This window comes from Poecilia reticulata, linkage group LG5 (assembly GCF_000633615.1).
Source record: "Poecilia reticulata strain Guanapo linkage group LG5, Guppy_female_1.0+MT, whole genome shotgun sequence".
Classification (NCBI taxonomy): domain Eukaryota; kingdom Metazoa; phylum Chordata; class Actinopteri; order Cyprinodontiformes; family Poeciliidae; genus Poecilia; species Poecilia reticulata.
In genome coordinates, this window is record NC_024335.1 from 13,303,410 (window position 1) to 13,327,480 (window position 24,071).

At 37.1% G+C, this 24,071-nt stretch overlaps 1 protein-coding gene and 1 long non-coding RNA gene across 2 annotated transcripts in view; one reads left to right on the plus strand and one right to left on the minus strand.

The window, feature by feature from the left end:
• igsf21a (immunoglobin superfamily, member 21a) overlaps positions 1-24,071 on the minus strand; it is a 209,594-nt gene that overhangs the window by 143,918 nt on the left and 41,605 nt on the right. Inside the window, exon 2 of the mRNA XM_008409119.2 lies at positions 10,605-10,717. Within this exon, the coding sequence (XP_008407341.1) occupies positions 10,605-10,717 (113 nt within the window). The remainder of the gene's footprint in view (positions 1-10,604; positions 10,718-24,071) is intronic.
• LOC103464770 (uncharacterized) lies at positions 535-18,775 on the plus strand. Its single transcript, XR_533708.2, has 3 exons — positions 535-627; positions 16,207-16,279; positions 16,450-18,775. It is a non-coding gene; the product is annotated as an uncharacterized LOC103464770 (long non-coding RNA).

Genomic DNA, 24,071 nt, shown 5'->3' on the forward strand with positions numbered 1-24,071 from the left:
CCTGAAATTGCTTAAGATGGCAAAATGAAAAACTCACCTGTGGTCGGTCTGACAAATTGAAATTTGAAAATCTTTCAGAAAATCATGAACACGGTGTCCTGTGGGAGAAAGAGGTGAAGTGCAGTCTGCCATCTCATCAGCAGAGTGTTCAAAAGCCTCTCTTTGTGATGGTCATGTGTTAGTGTGTGAGGTTAGAGTCCCTATAAGTCACATAAATGCTGGGCAATATATAAACAAGAATCACTCCGCAATTTGTCCACATGATGAAACAGTAACACATAAACACTCTATAAAATATTAAACAGAAATAGGAAAAAAAAAGAATCAGCAAACACAAATGAATCTTATAACAAGTGGAAAACCACATCAGTTTTCTGTGTTTATTGATTTGTTAAGCATGCGAAAGTGCATCTAAACACAGTTCTTCAAAAGTATCAAAAAAAGGAGGCTAGAAAGTACATAAACTAAAAAAAGTAATTGTTTTTCTCCATTTATGCCCCTGTAGGACCCCAGAGTGTGTTGTTGAGCCAAAGAAGAGCCCACAGCTAAGACTCCTCTGGCATGAGAATGACTTCCTCCTCCAATGCAAATGTCACAAAGAGGCTCTGATCCACTCCTAATCGCTAAGTAATCACTTTCTTGTTTAATCATTCTGTGATGGTAAGAATAGATTTTTAAAAATCTGGTATTGGTGATTCTGCGTGGGGGATTATAATTTTTCAAGATTTGTTGAAAATGTATAAAAAAAACAGACAGTAAGCCTAGAAAAGACACAAGCAGAAGCAAGGGTTTTGCAATCTAAAATAAATGATTCCCTGCCTGGCATTTGTCATTATATGTCATCATTTCATCAGTTATCCTCTTCCTCCTTGGCGTGGTGAATTATAAACCGAACTTTAGCAGTCTACTATAGAGAAATTAATAAACCATGCTTCACATCCACTTATTCTCCAATGTAAATAAGTATGAAATAGCAATTGAACTATAGCATGTCTTAATTATACAGTGATGAGGTAGAATGAGTCAGTAGGGGAAGAAAAATCAAGTGACCTCATAGCGTTTTTTTTTTTTTCCCTCTCACAATCATTTGTTCATTTACCTCATTAATTAGATCCAGAGTATGCTTTTGATAGATGCCTCAGGAGCTCTGGGAGATGCTGACAATGGGGAGGTATTATACACTCTAGGCAGCATGGAGACAAAATATCCCATTGTCATCCCAGTCACTAGAAGCAAAAGCTCTCAGACAGGAATAGCAATGATCTGTCCCTTTGTTTCCATTAGCATTTGTGGATAACAAAAGGGACTCATCCTGTACTTTGGCGACATGAAGTGTGTAATTATCATTCCTTGTATAACAGGCTGCTTATTTGCCCCAGTGACATCCTTAAAAGGGGAAGGTTGCAGTGCAGTGATCCATATCACCTTATCTCCTATTCCCCTGGGGGTACCGCATTCGGCACAGAGCAGCAGGCTAATAAAGATGGCAGAGGTCTATACCTCAGTTTCAAGGGGAATTACATTACTTATTTCTCCACCAAATCAGAAGTTCAAAAAATATTACTGTAAAAGCAATATGAAGCAATACATGTTCTTTTTATGTAGGTTTGTTTGTATGGAAATAGGAATCTTAGTGTTTTTCCCATATGCAAATGTTTAGACATCATGATTATGCATGTATTTCTTGAAATTCTGCCAGAGTTGCATTCATAGAACAAGCAAAAACATCTGCACTTGAGGATTTTCAGTCAGTAAAATTAGACTGTATTGAAAGAACATCTTGTGTAAAATGCCACAAAGCTACTGCGAAAAGGCAGAACTTACCTGCCTTTTTGCAGGAAAACATTTAGGCCTTACATTAAGTTCTTTGGTTATCAGACCAGATGTTTTCCCCAACTAATGTAGATAAAATGCAACATTTGCTTGTTATGATAAAAATATATAAATATAAAGTTGACTCTTCTCATACAGAGAGGCAACATGAGGGCAGTGTGATGCTTATTTCCTCACTTTAATAATATTATATGGTCAAACAAGCAGTTTAAAGAGGAAGGCAAAACATGATACAGCAGAGTACACAAAATAAATGACTCAGTTAGCACTTTTTTACAGACAAAACTAAGCCAAACTGTCGTCTTAATTGCCTAACAGCAGCAGGAAAACTTGGATAAAAAAGGTAAGAATCAGAACCATTAATGTTGATTACATACAGCATCAAGACGAAAATATTACACTAAAAACAGAGCAAAAAATAAATCCAAGAGTGTTTTTTTCTACGGCAAGTGATGTAAGTGATGTTTCTTTTCCTGACATTCAGAGCCTGATCAGCACTTTGGACAGCGACCATTGAAGCCTTTTTGTGGCACAGACTATAAAGCAGGATCACACTGAGTCGTGCAGATACTGATCTGTGCTACTCTTTACGGCAATAAATGGCACTTTTAACCAGGCTGAAAAACATACAGGGAGGCAGATAGGTAGATGAATTGTTCGTATGTGACAATAAAACAGTAGATGACACCTAAGAGAGCAAATTTTTGAAACTAGACTTTCACACCTGGGGACTAAACAGCAGGAAGTTAGACACCCAAAACCCCCAGAGGAGTGTGTTGTGCGAACTCGCTCTGTGAGCTCTCCTGTGAAGTCGGGGATTCCAGTTGCCCAGGCAACCCTGTCTTGAAGAATTTGAACTAGGATTTAACATATGACGCCTCCTGTGTTTCTCTGCAGTCAAGCAACAGGATTACTGGCTAGAAAAACACTCCACTTTTCAGGCAAGTATCCAGCTACATATCTTTGCCATTGAATTTGGCAGCAGCACATGACAGGAAGAAGCTTAAATCTAGTGACACGTTGCCCTCAGGTAATGCATTTCTTCATTCCTTGGCTGACGACGACGTGAGATAAGTCATTTGCATAGCTGTTATATCATGCTTAGACACTGTCAGCATCTTCAATTGGATATATCAAATGTGGGCCACAAGTAAATCTGAAAAAAATTTCTTTTTGTGAAAAATAGGGGTGTAACAATTAGAGAACAGTTTACTGGAGTGTCTTGCAAAGTATCCATACCTGTTGAAATTTTGAAAATTATTTGAAATCAAAAGCACAAGTTTAAATTTATTTTATTGCAATTTTATGTGATATTTTATATGGTATATTGACACAAAGTAATGGGTTATTGCAAAGAAGGAAGATGATGAATGTTTTCATAGTATTATTAAAAATATAATGCTACATCATAATAATAATAATCTAAAACATGTGACTTGAATTTGCATTCAGCTACTCTGAGTGAACACTTTCACTCTAACTGCATTTAGAGTTAGAATGCATGTATTTTTGAGGCGTGTTTTTATCAGGTTTGAACATCTAGAGACCTACTAAAAAAGTTCAAGCTCAGTCATATTGGATAATGGTCACTGGAAAAAGTGAAGTTTACGTTTTGCCACAGATTCTGAATTGGATTTACATCTCAACTTTGACAGCGATTCTACCTCATGAATATGAAACATTCTAGTGCCATTTTTTGAGCTTTTAGATGTGCTCCATAGGAAACGATATTGGAATTGAGAGCTCACTTTTGCAGGCAGTTTGCAAATATTCTTAAGTCTATCAGACTGAATAAGGCTGAAAACAAATGTCGGCCAGAGTAAGCAATATGTCAGTGCTTAGGAAATGTGCATGCAACGGGAAAACTCACCAACTAATTAAAATAATAATAATAATAATAAAGAATAAAAAATAAAGGGTAACTGAATGTAGTTAAAAAGTTATTAGAAGGTCTAAGAAACATTGTTGAACCCATGGTGAAGACAGGAAACTAGACTCACTGATGACCTGAGTACACCTCTCTATAAAAAATGCAGCAACATATTTAATAATTCAAATAAGCTGTGAAATTCAAAGAAAACGCATATGACTTACTCAAATAATTTAGAAAAAATAATATATTTTAACAAAGATAGATTACAAATTGTTTTTTTGGGGGGGGTTTTACCAGCAAATCTATATATTCAGTTGCGATACTCCCATAATACAACTCTGGCAGAGCTGTCAAAGCTATCAATTTGTGGAGGCAGATGGCTTCATTAAACCTTGAAAAGCATCCAGAGATTACATAGGCTGACAATTACAATTTATGGCTGTCTTTTCTTATTGCCCTTTCTGGATATTATAAGCAATTGATTTTTGTAAAAGGCTGAACATAAATGTCAGCCTCGACATATGTGAAAAGATGTAAACCAACATCAAATATTCGTTCTCTATTACAAGAACTGAGAACGTAAAACATAATAGCAGCACAGAGTCTAACATGCCAACTCTCATTAGCATGAAATGGTTGGAGAGATTTTCAGCAGCAGGTAAAGAGTCACTGTTCCTTGTGTCTCACATTCAGCTTGTGCTTGAAGCCACTGTGTTTTTTCTGCTACAACTTCAAATATTTATGACCAATCAAGACATTGAAACTGACAGTAGGAAACATTCTAAACATGCTCTGATTCACGTCTCGGTGCATTGATGCCGCAAAAACAGTTATCCTTCAAAACAAAGATAAACAGTTCCTCTGCAGTTAAAAAATGAAGGACTGAAATGTAGAAGTAAACAATTTAGGTAAACAAGTGGATAAGTAGAGAATGTACACATTTATAATTCAAACAGACACTGTAAAGACTGACACAACTGGAACATTTCTATGGCATCCGCCTAGTTCCAAAACACTGATGACTCGCTGAGGGTGTGAATAGCAAGTTTCACTACTAGCATCTGATACGTGTCGACTCCATTTATTTTATATGAAAACAAAAAAATATGTATGGAACAAAAGTTAAACATTTGCAAATTCAACTCTCATATATAAACTGCTACATAATCTTTTTGCTTGAATAGAACAAAATGCTTGTAAGTGATAGTACATATTTTGGTTTTTAGTGTTGCTGATATTAAATGCCACCATGTAAAGTCAATTATTAGACCTGACCTCATGAAATAATGAGAGACGTGTCTCAAGAGAGCAGGATAAAAATACAAGCATGTCAAAATAAATTAAATAAATTGGATAAATGGACAAAGCTACCTCATGCAATTGCTTGCAGAAAATGGCTCAACTAGCAGGCAGGCATTTGTTTAATTAGAAAATGTTTTAGGGAAGATACTTATATTGGTGTGAAAAGGATCCCAGAGGGGTAAAGTCACAGATGAGAGAGATCCTATGGTGGACAGAGTTGAGGGTGGGTTGGGTGAGCAGGAGGGAAGAGCTGGGTAAGCCAGTGATTAAAATTAAACACAGCACATAGGAGCACTCAACAAGCAAGACACCACTTGCTCCTGTGCTGTCAGCTTAGCACACCTGGGTGCCCACTGGGAGAAGTTTCATATGCGCGTATTAATTAAAATGACACAAATTAAAACAAGCATGAGATGATTGTGCTTGTCTTTTAGAGGCTGCATCTAACCATGCACTGCCTTTCCAAAACTCTTGTTCCAAAGAGCCATCACATTAGTACCCCACTATCAAATATGCATCATCACTATTTGCGATGATGTTAAGCATAGAAGACAGCTTGTTGGCATTACATATCTTTGGTGCTTGATCCGCAGTCCGCCAGCTCAACACTCGCTAAAACAGTCATGTGGCCTGTAGTGCAATATCATATAGAGTTGAAAGGTTCTCATTTATTTGCTCTTGAAACATTAGCTACTGAGTTATACCACATCCATTACTGTGGGCTGCTCTCATTCTCCCTCGCTTGTACTTTTCGTCTCCATTTGTTATCTTGAGTGAAACAAAATAAGAGCATCAAAAGAGGTTCTATTCATATACGATTATGATCAGAAAAGCTTGTAGAAGGCATAAAAAGATAAGAATCTGCTTTGTTTTTTTTGTGTTGGTTACAGGCTGACTCATCTTTGCAACAAAAATCAAAGTAATGATGCTTTTACACACATTATATAATCCTACCTACATTAATAAAAAGTAGATTTTTGCAAGTGATGGTATGTGTTCACACTGGCAACATGAAAAATAAAGTCATTACATGTGGTACAAAAAAACATTTCAATATATTAACTTAAATCAAAGTTGTCCTGTTTGATATTTGATGTGTCACCTAAAGTGAGCCTAATGGCAAAACAGATTTTCTTTTGTCTTCGAGGWAGGGACCACCACATTTTTGGATTTTTATAAATATATCTGTACCTTTCATCAATCAAATTCCATATGAAAGTAGATCATTGGGAAACAACTAAACAGTGATTTTAATTTGGCAGTTTTAGTACTTTTAAAATGATGCTAATTTTCAACTTATTGAAAGATGTCACAGCACAATGTCCACTAACTACTGTTCTGTTTGGACTTCAATAAAGCCAGCGAAGTGACATCAGGACTACTGTTGAAAACTCTGGCCCTCAACATACACTATTTTTCATGTTTTAGTTATGTCCGTATTCAAGGATACCCTATTTCAAATGGCCACATTTCGTCCTCAACATACAATCAAGTGACATAGAAGCTTTTTAATCTTCAGCCATTTAAACCAGATATGTGTCAGCATGGACAAACCTAAAGCAGAGTAGTGGGTGCTGACCAGCAAGGCTGGGAGCCACAGAGCAAGACTATTTACACTGCTATTCCAGCTGGTAAAAGGCTGCTGCAATGTTAGAATAACATCTATATGCAGCTAACAGATATTTTAACAAAAACTTTTAAACACAGTAAATCTCCCATCAAAGCATTTAAAATACATTAAATTGATTACTCTTGGGTCACAGAGGATGAAAATTTTATCAGACGTACCACACAAAGAACTCTGCAACTGTTTTAGTGGGGGAAAAAAATCTCCTATTAGGCCTCATCTGTCATTCTTTGTCAAACGTGCATTTCTCTGTGAGCACGTTTGACAAAGAATGACAGATGACAGATCAGTTACAAACCTGAAAAACTTGAGGAAATCACTTGCAAGATGTGTGCAAAGAGAGCTGTGAGGACGTCAGGAGAGAGTAAAAGAGGTTGTGGGAGAAGTTTTCACCTCTACATTTACAAGTGTTCGGATTCTGTGTTTTACTGAGCTTTTTCTTTTGAAATATTGCATTTTATATCCCCCTTGCATGCGGCTTTAGGGCAGCTGAATTCCTCAATGAAATTAATATTGAAATAATAATTCCATAAACATAATGTAATCCTGTCAAAACAACAAGATTTCTAAGGGATATGCTGCTTTTTATAGCCCCAGAACTATGAGTGTTCAGTTAAACACAGAAAATATTCTGGCAGAAATTCTTACCTTTAAAGAAAAAAGATCAGTTCTTTTTTCTTTTCCTTCTTTTTTTTTTTTTTTTTTTTTTTTTTTTACTAGAACACTTTTTCTTGCTTGAAATAAACAATAAAACCAACATACACACTCTGGTTTCACAGAACACAAGCAAATCATATAATTTTGTTTTTCTTCAACTTTTCTGTCATCAACAGTTTATTTTTTCTACTTTACTTTTGAGGAAACGGCACATAGTCAGAAATCCAGGAGTTACTCTTTGTACAAAAAAGTATTTAAAAGATTCAAACTACCTACGAAATGTTTAATCTGCAATSAGCTATAAAGCTGTGAATTTTCTAAATGTAATTGTTTCACACATCATAACAAAACGGCACCTATTCAGACCTCAATTCAAGATCATTTGGAAATCAAAGATTTGGGTTGTTGATTGTCCCAAGTTAGCATGTTGCTGGTTTAAGAGAGAATATTTTTAGAAAAAATAAAACATGAAGATGAACTAAGAACAAACGAACCTCGSCATTCAGTATGATGGGTAAAGATAACAAGATTCTCTGATGTAAAATGCACAAGGGCTATTGACCTGGGATTCACCTCAGCAGCTCAAGAGAAAAACATAAATCAATAGTCTTCAATATTTTTAGATAAGACAGAAGTGGAGTCTGAAGACATAGCAAAGTAAGTAAAACATCTGAACCTAAAACTTGAACGATGAGAAACTGTTGAGCTACTGACTAACCAAAAGTGTAATTTTTTCCTATAGACCCTCACTAGGATGGAGGGAAGTAACATTAAAATAAAAATATTCTTCATTAAAGGGATTCAAAGAAAATAATTTTCATGTGTGAAGTTTTAGATGTACCTACAGAAATTTGAGCAGGTTTTGTTTGAAAGTTTTTCAGCAATAATTATCGTCTTAACTTTAGTACATCTTCTGACACATTAARTCTGAAAGCTCTATCCTCAAAGAGAATATGTCACACTCTTGCACGACAAATGATCATGTTGAAATATTTAGCTTATTCAGCCTTTAATGCGATTTGGTTGAATTTTCAAAAAGCAAAGATTCCCCAGGTAAGATCACTCCACAGTCCATTTGAACAGGATATAAAATGAGGAGTCAACAGTGTTTAGTCAAATAAAAGGCAGAGATTAAAGAAACTTTGGCAGCCAAGTGTGGGTAATTGATTTATAATTCATCAGCAGTTGTGCTGAGCAGCAGACTCCAGAGACATGGGGCAAATCTCTCTTACAACCTCCTTACTTTCCTCATGAGAATACTTAATACAGGAAGCTCAATTCTCAAAGTGGTTGCTTAAAGCACAAATATTCATGGACACTGCAGCAAGCTGACAGAATTTAAGCAAAACAATGCACTATGATGCAGACCCAGCTTGATTAAATGAAATTGCGCATCCCCCCTTAACATCATAGATCACTTTCGCTGCTGTGACAAACTGCCATAAATCTCTTTATGTCCTACCTTGAAAGGTCAGCATTTGGAAAGATAAGTACAGATACACTGTTTTATATCACAATCATAAAATAGAGAAAGCAGAGGCAAGTCCAAAGACAAAATTCYTGGCTAAGCAATAACGTTCTACCCATTAGTGAATAGTTTTCTGTTGAGGTTGCAGTAGTGAAACCATGGTAAATGTCACTGTAGTCTGATGCTGTACTGTTCTGGCTATCAAACCTGGTGTGAAATAATTACTGGGTAAAGTGCAGAAATGTAAGCTGTAATGATTGCATGAAAGAATGTCAATAATTATACTATGGGAAAGTTTATGTAGGCCAACTGACTGTTTGATGGAAACAGTGAAGCAGTAAATGTTTCAACTGTCAAAAGTAAATTTATTTATTCAAATAGCCAGTTTATAGAAGGTAATATTCCAATGAAATGTATAATAGATTGTATCCCTGACAAGMTACACCACAAAACAAATTATATAGTATGAGTATTGATTCTAACAAAACAAATTATATATACGAGTATGGATTTCAACTGTGTAGCTTTGGCAAATTAAATTTAAAAGAAAAGAAATCTGTGTCATCATTACTTTATTTTAGATTTGTGTCTGTCACTAACATTTGCTTGCCCTGGATATTTTAACATTTTGCAGAAGCATGGACATCTGTGCATTTGCAGTGGACAGATAATAAATTTGAAAATGCAGTAAAGTGTCTGACTTTTTGTGCAAAATYGATGTAAATAAATCAAATTTACAGCTTTTTTAAGATGCATATTTTTTTAAACTATACAATACAGTGAAACCACCAAGTGGGCCAAAGCAAACATACATGTTACAAAGGTTGCAAAAATATGTCTTATGTATCATATTTTTTTAAAGAATTTGAATTTTTAGCAAAATCACTTTGAGCTAACTGAGCTTTTACATTCAGTCAGCTCTCATAAAAGCAGCATCTGGAGGAAGTCTGAACCACCCGGTGCATTTAGAGCAGCAGGGACACAATAGTTCAAGAGGGATCAGCAAAGTCACCTTAGCAATACATGTGACTGAGCACTTGCTTGTTTGGGAAACTCATTAATCATTCGTGTGTGATTCAATAGAAAGCAAGATTGCGTTTCATAAAAACAGACCGCATCAATGACATTTCAGCGTCTACAATTCATCTGCAACCTCCCACAATCACCATTCATCAGTTTCACTGACAAAGTCTGGTGCAAATCTGCATAGCTTTCAAAAATGATTTGAAAGTTTTCTTTTTGAGCCAAAACAAAYGGTTGTAGAAGAATGTGGCAGCAGAAGCATTCTCGACTTTCATATTCAAGTGCTTTTCACTGTCTTGAAGTTGAACAAATGTCCTTTTCCAGAAGTGTAATGTCCAGCAGATATTTAGGAAATATGTGTTTTGGCACAACTTCAAAGCATGCTTGTTTTTAATAAACTTATATGCTCATAAAGTTTGGTTTCCTCAATCAACCCAATTTTAATTATTAGTGGCACTTGCACAATTGGGATTTAAATGACKGTTGAATCACCAGCTGTGAACAATTAGGAAATGACGATGATGACCATCAGATGGTGAAATCAAATTCCCAAGGATCATTTTGCTATGCATCTCTTACAGCTGGCCCAAATAACAGCTTGTCTCCTAAAAACTGTAGCATGACAGGACATGGCTGCTCCCTTAAAACAACCATGAACACGTGATGTGGCTTGTTATTGACTGAATGATCACGCATGGCTGGTTTYCTAATGTCACAATAAGCATGTGAAATAGCTTTTGGTATTGACTGCATGGATGGAATAACAGATATGGATGTTGTAAAGACCATCTAGCGCTTAATGGCTTTGAAAGCATACTCACCCTGTACCAAACGATCTCTCGCAGCCTTCCATCGGTTTTGAAGTTACATTTGAGGGTTACAGTCTCACCGACAACAACAGGAGGCAGTGGCTCTATGGTTACTGTCAAATATCCTGAAAAATACACAAAARGAATGAAAAAAATATATTAATAAAATAAGGCTGCTAAAAKATATATCATTTTTTTAATTCAAAAGTTTATATTTGACTAAGAAAAAAGTATAATTGAAAAAATTGTCAAATTACTTTCAAAGATAAAATTTATTCTGCCTTATTTTTCTATGGGAAAATTACATCCTTCATCCTTGAGTGAATTGTACATGTAATCAACACACATGAATCTCCAATTGCTTAGTAAATAGCACCTAAGARACATTAACGCAGAAACAAAGGTTGTTTTTATGATGACCTTGCATGATTCCATCATCATCATCATGCAAAGAAACACAAGTWTATCTCATAAAATGTGCTCCAAAGCTTTACACATATTCACCACTCCGATGCAGTGTATTTCTGTTTTCTTACACAAATATCATGTTCATCTGAATAAAAATAGTTGTGTGAAATATTATTTGCTTTAAAGCCATATTTCTGTTTAATTTTTAGTTTTTTTACCATGGAATACATTGCATTGTTGTGCAATGTAAAACATTTTCATGAAAATGTTATTGATTAGTTTAACAAATGCAAAATGTAAAGAAAAAAAATCTCCCACTCTGATCTTGTTTKCYCAAGTGCTGTTGGTACCCATTGATTGGAAAATGGGTACCAAATAAATATAATAATGTTTTCGGATCTTACTTAAATTATTTATATTTTACACTGAAAAATTTGTCTAGTTTCCATGAAAATGTTGCAGAAACGTTTAGTACATAAAGACTGGAGTTACAGAAAATCCCACATTATTTTTGCACTAAGATTTTAAATTCYTTAAACTTTCTATCCTTATGTGTTTTTCTTTGAATTGCATGTTGGAATGGTCACTAACCACTTATTTCACCCATAGCTCATCATAAATTGGCACTTAGCAACAAACCATCTGTTTACTCTTTATAGCAACACTTTTTGACCAGCAGGATACTTTCCATCGTATGATCTAAGAGCATCTGGTCAGTTTGCCAACACAATCTTTGGAAAATATATGAGCATTTTTCCACTGTGAAACACAAGATTTTAATTCTGTCCCAAATGTTTTCATACCAGCTTTCCTATTACCAAAACAAAAATAAAGCTAACAGTTTCACTGACTTTGTAAAAAAGGCAGCTCTTTTTAAATGTTGCTGAGAATTACCACTAAAAAGTAACTGGCAAAAAACAGCTACGAGTTAGTTCCATGAACGCTGGAAAGCACTTCCTGGTCGTCAGTAAWTCATTACTTRCCAGCAATACATATTAACCAACTTGAAAATTAGAAAAGTTTAACCGCATGTTCTCATTTGGGTATATCTCATCTGTCATGCAGACAGTTGGGGGTCACCGTTGATTTTATTGTGCGAAAAGTAGGRWAAGAAAAACAAAAGGTTTTCRTCAATATCCAAATTACAACTGAAAAGTTAAGTAATGGAAATGATATAAAAAAATCTAATGTTTAACTCAAATATTGTTGAGAGAAAAATGGGCTGTTATAGTTTACTCTGGTGCTAAACTAGACTAGTGTGATTATGGTTTTATGCAGAAACTGTTTTGAAGTACACAAGAAGCAATTGCATATTAACGAACCACATGTATGATTATCTCTAAATATATTTTATTCCCCGCAGGACTGTGAGAGCTGGGTGCCTGGTAATATTCAGAGGGAAAAAGGAGGAGTTCACCCTCTACATGCAATCACAGTTTGTTTTTTTGTTAGGTGAATGTGTGTATGTGTGGTTGTACACATGCACACACATCTAACAAAAAAATCCACATAAAAACAGATCAGCTTAAATAGAAACACAACCTTTTGCTGTCAAGTTTATTTGTAAAGTACATTTTAGCAACAAAACACAATAGACATACCAAAAAGAAACATTGCTATAGCGGCAAAATAAAGAGCAGTGAAAAAAATCAATAATTATTAATCAAAGGAAACTCTAAACAGGTGGGTTTTAGCCTTGATTTAAAGAAACTCAGTGTTTCAACAGTTTTGTAGTTCTCTGGATGTTTTTAGCTTTACCAACTAAAGCTGTGCAACAAATATTGATTATTCAGTTTTAGGTTMAAAAATAGTTACWTCAGTTTTGTTTTTGTTCAGCTTAAGAAAATAGTAGCATATCCACACACTGGCTTGTTCTATGTATCTGCTTAATGTTAGAATGGGTGTGTTGGCTGAGGGGCAACAGTTCTAACCACTATRCCACTGTTCAGCTCTTTGTATAATCAATTATTTAAGAACCAAGCAGAAAAAAAACTGAAAAAAATATAATGGCCAACTCTTCATGAAGGATACTTTACTGTTTGATCATCAGCAATTTGCAAAATAGCTTACAYGTTGCCTGAAACCTGCAGATACGGTGTCGTAACCCTAAATATATACAGTTACTATATCTGAAGAAAGAGAAGATTAGATCTTGCAAACTGCAGCAGGGGAGTACAAAGGCAATTAACTTGGGATAATGGATAGACCCGAGAGAAAACAAACATGTCCTAAACAGAATGCTGTCTGAGCAAAAACCTGGTTCAGAAATTTCCTAAAACATTGTTCCGTGTACCCAGTCACATCCGAGTGAGCGAGCATCTGAGCTAACATCTTTCTAAAGAAAAGCAATCCTTCACGACATGATAACAGCTTGATACAATTTCACTATTAGATAATATTTTATGTAACAAAACAATTAACAATTTCACTTTTGAGAAAACATCTTCTGACCTCTCATGCTCCATTGATAGAGGAAACATTATGTCAGAAGTGACCACTTCCATAAGCAGAGAAAAGCGATTTCCACTGAAAAACAACGCTGTAATTTTCTGTGACTCAAGTGAAACCAAAAGCATGCCACAGAATCCAAGACCACTACATCCACTTCATTAGTGTTGCTATTCCCTTAATTGGCACTGTATGGAAAACACAAGACAATGYGTCATTCTCAAAATTACACACAAGTTGCACACACTGCAATTTGAACAAAACGTCTTGTGAATCTGTGTCAGTATGGCCAAAGGTGAATACATCAGARATTTTTAAATATAAGAAMATTTATTTTTGACATTAATTGTTTAAAACAAGCAAATCTGGTCGCTCTAACCTAGCATTTAGTGTCAGTAAACTCATGAAAAGCTAGATCCACTTTGTGGTTAATAGAAACAAAAAACAAATAAAACCCTTATAGCTACGCAGTAACATTCACATTGATTTATCCATGTACATAAAAGGCAAAAACAAAAAAAAAAACAACACATTTATGATGTTTGAAGAAACCACCGTTAATCTTGTGTCTTGTAAGATATCCACTGTGCTGTTTCTACACCATAAAAATGACGCTGGAGCTTAAACGCTGCACCAAATTAAACGGCTGTTCACTCCTCTGAATGCACCAGAACACAACAAACCCTCACTAGTGACTGTTTCTTTCAAACCATTTTCTCTTTTTTCTCTTGTTCTGACTTTCCCATGAAGTGACCTTTGACAAACATCCACTTTTGAAAAGTASTAGTCTCAACAACCAACCTCACTTCTGTCCACACTTCACGCCGTTTTCATTTTTCACAGTCATCGTTTTGTTGCACAGATCAATTCTTAATCATTTAAACAATAGATTTATTTACATAATTATATGAGCTTTACATTAATTAACATAATTGTAGAAATTAACTTTGTTGCAAATCCAGATTAAAATGAATAAATGCATGCTTAAACTCAATGTGCTTAAACAATGTAATGTCAGCTATCTAAACCCCGTTTGAGAAGATAATTATGTAATTTTCAGTAAGAATAACACTTTCAATTTTAGTACAATTCTAGTAAGTAATCAGGAGACTGGCTGGAAGCTGGAATTTTTTTAAAATATGAGCAGCATCTTAAACAGGTTTGGGGTATCAGCACTAATAGCCAAGCCACAAATCAGCCTGTCTCTCATGTCCACACACCTAGATATGCTTATTATAAAATCTTAATTTAATCAGGCAGCTGAAGAGTTCCTCTCTCCAGAGTCAAATTGAACGGATAAACCTTTTCAGAAAATGCATGTCATTAACACGGAGCTGATTATCTCAGTGAAATCCTCACCACTTTTATGAACCCWAAAAAGGAGCAGTCGGTTCGATGAATCTCTCTTTGGGAACTATACTGTCAGAAGATGCATTAGCAAGCCTATGACAAAAAAGAGGAAAAAAAAGGAAATGCCAACTACCCTCCTGGAACATGATTACTCATCAGTGCAAAACTCTGTTTTTGCCTCCAGAGATGGACACAAGTGTCTGGGTAAGTGGTAAAGCATTCATTGCACATTCCAGATGGTGGTTTTCTTCTGTGGTTGCAGGAATTAATTTTGGGCAATTTGTTGACGATGTAGCTCAGTGTAAAATTATGTATACACAATGACAGAAAAATGCTTCAGAGCCTGTGGTAAAAGATGAGGATTTTTTGTGAATTACATGGGTTGTACACTTGTGCCAGGGTACTTCAAACCTAAAAGAATCCCTATGATGAACTGGACAGATACAGTTTGCACATACACAGACATGAGGATATAATTCGCACACATCTAGTATCCATCGAGTGCCATCCAAACGACTACATAAATTAGACACATTTTGTTTGCCAGTTCTCTGTTGAAGGTACTCCAACGAGCAATAAGTCTTATATGCTGGATACCCCTATTAAAACATTGGTTAATATAGGCAATAATCAGGTAGTTCAAAAGTAAACATACATTTATGCCAAGCATAGGAAACAGCAGAGAGCAAATGCTTTATATAAGTAGTAAGTCACATGAGTCAGGATTGTTGAGAGCAGAGGTTCCCAAAATGTGGGGCGCGGCCCCTAGAGGGGGCACCGTGCCATTGCAGGGGGGCGAGGGATGGATGAATGAAAAAAAAAAAAAGATGAATGCTGTGTGGGAGAGGCCTTGTGGGGGTGAAGGAAGACTATAATGGGGAGTCTGTAAGAGTCTCTCTACAGCTAATTAAAAACAGCTGATGTSATTTAAAGGTCCTTAGGATATGTTGCAATTTTATAAAACACACTTCGTAAACAACCAATATMGTTGCGCCGACCAGACATGTTCGGTATGACTTGACACAGAAGAGACTGACCTTTCAAGACATCACGTGACCGTYTTTGTAAATCCACTTCTGGATCTGAATTTTAACTGCGTAATATGACCCCCTCCCATGCGCTATGCATGCGCTCTGCACGTGCTCTAGTGGCAGCAGCAGCACCTKTTTCCTTTTTGTGGATGCTAACGCTGGAGTTTCTCTTCGGAAGACCATTCCAACATCAAGCTCATAACTCTTCCCCCCCTTCCTCCTTCGTTTCTTTTGTTTTCAATGTTGTAAGTTTTATTTATTTATTKTGTACTGAAAATTTATGTTTTTACTAGTAAGGGTATCATATTTATTTTGGTTCATTACTTTGTAGTAAAACTCATATTTTTTCTAATACTTTATTTCTATTTACARCCAAGTGGAAGCAGAACCATCCAGCTCCTACAGAACACAACCTCCCACCACCTCTGATGAGACTTCATCTTCTTTGAAGTGAGATGTCCAATCTGTAAAAAAAATTGGTTACAAAATAAGCAATGTGTTATCACASTGCAACAATGGTGTCTCTATTTTATAAAACTGTGTGATGCAGCTTCATTTTCAGAATGTCCTTTTTATTAAGTCAGATTTAGTTTTYACTGTATTTCATTCTGTTTCTACAGTGACGATGGTGCAGCTGGAGATTATGAAGAGTATGTACCACTTGTTTGTCAGCCGTCTTCAAGGGGTGGAAGAGCCCCAATCACAAAAAGAAAGACAAGCACGCCCWAAACAGCAAGAAAACGACAGAAAGTAAGCACCTCAACCCACCAACATGAACACCAGGATATTTGGCACAATGCAGATGAACCYGATATGGAGCCAAAATGTCCAACATTTTCACCAAAGAGACCTCCAGGACCACAGATTGACACCACACAAACCTGGTCACCCCTGAGCTTGTTCAAGCTTTTCTTTAGTGCAGTCACCATTCGGCAGATCATGTACAACACAAACAAAAATGCTGAAAGTTTAGGTGCAGCTGAGAAAAAATTCAAATGGTCACCTTTGACAGTGGAAGATTCCTACCAATTTTTAGCCATCATTATTTTCACAGGATTGGTACAAGTCCCTTCAAAACCAGACTTTTGGAGAACAAAGGGGCCGTATAATTTCCCCTTTCCATGCCAATGCATGACCCGTGACAGATTCGACTCCATCTTTTGGTCCCTTCACCTGTCCAACATAAAAGACGATGCAGAAAATGAGAAGAAAAAAAAAGGGAACACCTCAGTATGATTGGCTATTCAAAGTTAGACAGCTATATGATGAGATCAGACTTGCCTGCAAGTCTGTGTTTCAACCAAGCAGAGAAATATACATTGACAAACGGATGGTGGCCAGTAAAGCTCGAACTGACTTCAAACAATTTATGAAGGACAAGCCTACCAGGTTTGGATATAAACTATATGTTTTGGCCGATTCCAGGACTGGGTATACTTGGAATTTTTTCATCTACAAGGGAAAGTCCAGCATTGTTTGAGAAGAAGGCTCAGCACCACATGTGTCATGGACYTCATGGATTTTGGACTTTTAGGAAAGGCTATCATTTATATGTGGACAATTTCTATAGTAGTCCTTACTTATTTCAAAAACTGGTTTCCAACAACACTGCTGTATGTGGCACCATCTGCCAAAATTCCGTGGGATTCCCCAAAACRACTCATAACAACCTTCCAAGATCTACACAGAGGGGAGAGATGAGGTGGATACGCAAAGACGGACTACTATTTATCAAGTGGAAGGACACCAAGGAGGTGACAATCTGCAGTACCTTTCACAGAGTTTACAGTGAAGAAATTGTATGGAGGAGAGTCAAAGGGGCAGGGCRAGGGGTAGTGAAAGATGTTACCATGCCTGACTCTGTGAAATACTACAATAAATTAATGGGAGGAGTCGACTTGTCCGATGCCCTGATCCAGTACTATTYAGTCAGAAGCAAGACCATGAAGTGGTATAAGACTTTATTTTACCATTTCATTGAAATTTCTGTTGTAAATAGTTTCATCCTTTTCAAAATGCTGGCCATCAAAAGAGGGGAAATACCCATTTCCCAGGGAAAATTCCGGGAGAAACTTACGAAGGAGCTGATATAGGAGTCTAAAGCAGCTGCAGCTTTTCCTCAACCAAGCACATCAGCTTCTGCTCAACCCAGGCCATTCATAGAATGCACCATGCCCAGATACTTTGGAGGAACAGCAGGGTGTGTGCGTGGTGCAATCCTGTTTGCACCACACACAGGATTTGTGTGTGGTGCAAACAGAATGGCAGTACCAAGAAAACGCTGCTGTATTATCCCAAATGTGAAGTGGCCCTCYGTCTTCAGTCAGACAGAAATTGTTTTGAGGACTACCACAAAACTTGTAGGTTGTGCTTTTTTGTGTGTTGAACTTGTTAATTTTTTTGGTGGTGGTTTTTCAAAATTGTTTGTTCTTTGAAACTATTATTGCTATTYTTTTGTACATAGTTTTGTTTTAAAATGTATTATTATTTGTTACCTGTACTTCAAAAAGATTTTTTTACTGGTTTACTGTGTTTCAAAAGAGTTAGGGTCAAACTGGGGTTAGGGTCTGTCAAACTTTTTCTATCCAAGGAAAACCAGGGACAATTGCTGCAGTAATCTCGTTCCCTAGAAAACGTATATGGGKAAAATGAATTTTTGGAAGCTTTATGCCTCAACTTTACTGGAATCCTTAATATGAAGAATGCATGTGGAAACAGTAGAAACTAAAAGTAAATTTTATGAGGAGTAAACCCTCAGTAGAACCTGTCTGGCTCACGTGGTCATTCAAGGGGAGATGTACTCAGTGTGTGGTTGAATGTGAATGTGTGAATCACTGTAGTATGAAACASTTCGGGGTCCTCCAGACTTCATAAAATAAAGTTATCCAAGTAAAGACCATTTACTCCATTTATTTTCTATCTTACTGAAACAATTAGTCTTTGGGAGTAATGGCTGTTTCAATTGATTAATCTCAAGAGGAAAAAACAATAAATATAGAAATATTAAATATATATATTTAACGGCRATCTGGGAGCCAGCAGAAAAATGAAGAGCATATATTTGCAATGATTGCTCCTTCAACTGCTTTTTTAAAAAGAAAAATACAGGGATAAACAAAGAAAGACATGGCCTGAGTGTCATYTGTAGAGAGAGAATGTGAAATTATTGGAAGCAGTAGCAGAGCCAATGGCTCCTTCAGGAAGRTATCACAGGTTAACAGAAATACTGGGCCAGGCTTSACRTCTACAAAGAATGGAAAATAAAGTAAGGACTTAAAGTTAATGACAGTCATAACTGCAGRTGATGCACAGGAGAAAAGTAGTAGGAGAAAATAGAATGAATTTGCTTTCACAAACCATTTTTTATCAAATTACAATCTGTATTAAAACCTATCAAGGCGATACCATCATGAAGTGGTGAGATTGTAGTGGTGAGAATGAACACAGAGACCCAGATTTAAGATGAAGATGAAGTATGATTTAATGAGAAGCTCAGACTGTCCAGTACAGGTGGCACGGCATAGAACTTAAGCATAAGCTTAAACCGGTAGCGACTGAAACTAAAAGACTGACAAAGAGAGCCAAGCCGACCAGGACTTAACAGTTCTACTGGAAAGACTGAGACGCAGACTGACGCACAGCATGYAACAACGACWAGGATCCGACAAGAGACAAAGACAACAGATGGACTTAAATACATAGGGAGGGTAATCAGGGAATGAGACACACCTGGGAAGCAATCAACAGGGAAGACAGGACAGGGACAGGACAGGACAGGACAGGACAGGACAGGACTAAACACAAAACACAACAGATACGACAAAATAATACTATCTAAATTAGTACACCGAAATATATTTTTTAAATTACGGTCCAGTTTATCTACATTTTTCAACAGCTTAACATTTAAACGTTAAAAATTTAAGATGTGATTCTAGATCAGGGGTGGCAACTCCAGGCCTTGAGGGCCGGTCTCCTCCAACTTTTAGATGTGCCTCTACTTCAACACACCTGAGTCAAATAATGAGGTCGTTAGCAGGACTCTGAAGAGCCTGACTGCACTGAGGAGGTGAGTCAGCTGTTGTGTGTTGGACCAGGGAGAAATCTAAGAGTTGCAGGACACCGGCCCTCGAGGACCAGGATTGCCCACCCCTGTTCTAGATATTTTAATTAACTGTCAAAAATAAAAGCGGTAAAGAGAGGAAATAGTTGTGGTTCAGCTTGTTAACAAAACAGAAAGTTTTATTTGTTTTTTTGTTGATTTTTTTTTTAAGAAATGTGCCATAATACTTACATTATACTTGCATGCATTATTTAGCCAGGAATGGAAATACTCAAACATAAACCCTGTAAGTAAGCGCCTGGGCATAAGCCTTCCCTGTGTGAATCAAACAATCTGCTCAACAAGTATATTAGCTTGCCGTCTACATCTCACAAAGCACAGCATGACTCTTGCAGAGCAAGTTGAACCAACCATTTTGTGTAACAGCTTCTAAGGCAAGAGTTGAGGAAAATGTTTAAGAAGGTGTTGCATCCTTGATCTGTGTTAGCTTCCTCAGAAACTATTTTAAGAGAATATGTCTTTTGTTCTATCAAGGCATATGAAATTCACATTCTGACAAATGTTTCACATTTATATTGTTAATAAGTATTTTTCTTCATGATGCTGAATTCTTGAACATCACTAAGTACTCATGCTAGTTTGAAATGACCTGAGATTGTAGGGCATTTAATTGGCTCATATTAGCTAGTTGTGGAAGCAAACAAAGCCTCCAGCTTGTCTTAATCCATCAGAGGCTCTGCTGGAACAACATCTAATGAGGGCTGCAAACTACACTTTCTGCCATTAATAACAGCAATTTGCCAAAATGCAATGAGAAAAACAAAACATACTCAATGATGGACTGGCTCAAAATTGCACATGTTATTGTGCTTTGTGATTTATGTTAAAGGTCTACCTTGGCTAAGGTGTTGGTGCGACTTGGGGTATGAGAAAACTGTGCTCTGTGTTTCTCAGCTCTCCTTCTCAACAATGCCTCTAAGCAATGTAAACAAACAAAGCCAATTTTAGCAGTCTAACACAAATCTGAACACTATCAGATTCAAAAACATAAAAGATTGGAGGGATTTTTTTTCATTTAAAGAATTGAAAGAAAACAAAGATGGAATTAATGTTATTTTTAAATGAAATTTCAAGTCCATTAGGTGAATGTGTTTCACTACATGAAGCTACTGAATTAAAAAACAATTATTATTCAGTATTCAATGTGAGACAAAGGCTTAACATGTAAAATCATGCTTTGATCCTAGTAGCGTCAGACATCCTGAAACTTAAAATGCTTTGATATTGGAAMATKYTCTATTCATRRMWKRAAAWTKRRKYMAWKSYKKTKRWYCCYYCYKRAAAAAGAGCAAGGCCAAAGTCAAAGGCAAGYGGTACAATAGGTTATTGAGGTAGGACATGATAGAATATYTTTTGCAGATTTCATAATAAATATCTTTTCACCTCTTTTTTGTTTGCCCAACACTCAGGTGATAAAGGTCTTCAGTCTTGTCCAACATAAAGTTGCAGCACTTTTGCAAGTTTATTGTGGAGCCTGACCATTTTCATCAGTCAAGAGGTTTTTTTATGGTGTGTTTCATTGTTTATTGTGCTAAAGAGCTTTTTGATCAGGAAAAYACAAAAGAGCTCAGACAGGTGCAGAATAAACTGAGAATTATGATCAGTGGAAATAAATCAACAGAAAAAAGATGATGGAATCAGCTGCACACAAAAGAATTCATCTCTGGGATTTGGAAAAGTCTAAAAACGATTTTCTGCCACCAACCAAACTCCCATGTTTGAGGCGACATAGGGTGGGTAAATGAGTTAAACCAGTTCTTCACCATTGGACCCCTTCCCTCCCCTCCCCCCAACCCAACCCAGTTATCACTGCTTCAACCCATCTTATCTTCAACCCCCGCCTGCTTTTCATTCAACAGCTTCACACCTCTCAGCTCTCTGTCACCCCCACTTTCTCTGCATCAGAAGACTCCTTCCCATCATTTACACCTCCAAACACACAGCCTCTCTCTAATTCCACAACCATGTCACTCTCAATACTCCAGGTGAGAAACAAGCTGCGAAAGATCACTGTGCGAAACGCTGCAGGTCGGGATGGCATCAGACCCCGGCTCCTGAGGTGCCGCACAGATCAACCCTGTGGCATTTTATTGGATTCATGTCCAGCATGAGCCTGAAGCTGGGGAAGGTACCACAGCTGTAGAAGACCTCCTTTGTGATACCAAAGAGTGCACACCCAAAGGACCTCAGCARCCACCAACTGGTGGCAGTGAACTCACAGCTGATGTATTCCCGCTCCATGAAACCCATGTGATGGGGAGGCTGGTCTTTAACTATTTTCACCTCCTTTTGAGCTCTTTATTAGATCTGCTGCAGTTCTCCTACCAGCATGGCGTCAGAATAGATGATGGCATCTTTGACCACCTCCTTCACAGGGCTGTGATTTAGATGGAGCCTGGAAGCCTCTCTGTTCTGAGATCTGTTCTCTTTGATTTCTCCAGYGCTTTTAACACCATCCAATCGGGACTTCTAAGGGGACAGGGTGGAGCTGTCAGGGGTGGACCACCATCTACCACAGTGGATTCTGGAGTACATCACTGGTCTCCCATAATATGCTAGAACAAGAGGCAGTGTTAGCAATTCAGGGGATCGAAACTGTTCTTCTTCACGCACAGTGGACTTCTCCATCATTCCCCCACTATGACTAAACATCCCAGGAACTGACTCTGACACACTTGGACTCATGTAAATAAATGGGAGTTCACCTAAAAGAAAAACTAAAACACTGGTGCTCTTTACAGAAAAGGCCAAAATAGGCTGAAATTTTTGTTGTTTTTTTTTAACTCTGTGGCGGCATCAGCCATCTTGTTGTCTGCTGGAGCAGCAGCTTATCTACAGCTGGGAAGAAGCGACTCGATAAGCTCATCAGGAAGACCAGCTCTGTCCTAGGATGTCCCCTCAGACCAGCGCAGGTGCAGGGAGACAGAAAAACACCAGTGAAACTTTCCGGCAGTGCCCCCCCTCCTGCCATGCATGTTGCATAACTGGAGAGCTCATWGAGTGACAGACTGCTGCATCGTAGATGCACAAAACAGTTATAGATCCTTCCTCCCAGCCTRTATAACCAGTAATGCCCCTCACAAATTCAAAATGTCATTTACATTGCTGCTATTGTTTGGCCCCTTTGCATATTTTTGTAATTTCTTTTTATATTTTTTACTATTTTAGCACAAATATAGAGAGCACAGTTTAAGAAAAATAATTATCTCATGTYTTAGGATCTGCGTATGCTTTTTTTWATACTTTTTACATTTGACCTTATTATACAGTCTTATTTTTTTTTTYCTTTTTGTTGATAATTATGTATTTGTGTGTTTTCATTTGCCTATCACTTTGGGGGTTTTAGGATGAGGGACAAGAAAGCGTGTTTCTGTTCTATTGTTTTGTTATTACCAGGAATTCAATACTCCATTGCCATTTGCTACTTTTCTACTTGTCACAAAGCASATTGCATTAAATACCTGCAGACACAAAGGCTCATGTCAAATCCAGCATAATACCTTCTACATGCCAGGGGACTTTTATTTCCATCTGWCCATCTCCAGGACCCAAAACCAGCAGACGACCTCCTCCATGACCACAAAGCCCCCCCATCCCTCACTCCCCATTGTGGTCTATCAATTCACCCTCTGCACCACAGCATAAAGGGGCAGCGATAGCTAAAAGGGCCAAACCAAACTTTAACAATAAGGATTGATTTTTRCAATGTTATGGAATGCTCTATAATCATGACGTATCAATACATTGAAATTAATTTATTTGATAGAAGAATAAATATATGTGAAAGATATCAGGCATACATGAATAGAGAGTAATATTAGTTCACTGACCAGGATTTTGTTGTGCATAAATTATTGATACATTTATTAAGCACCTATTTTCTTGTTTCAATCTGCATAGTAGCCAACATTTTCTGAGCATGTCTTCTCTAGCCATTTTTAAATGTGGACATACTCTGTTGGCAAAATGTGTTGCTATTTTCTGTGTGTCCCATTTTAAAATTGGAATCATTCACTAATAACATTTAGTGCCAGCATTGAGCCTTTGCCCCTGGATCCCAAAACAATAACATCAGAAAGCACATACCACACACCAAACGTGTAAAGAAACATTTTTGTC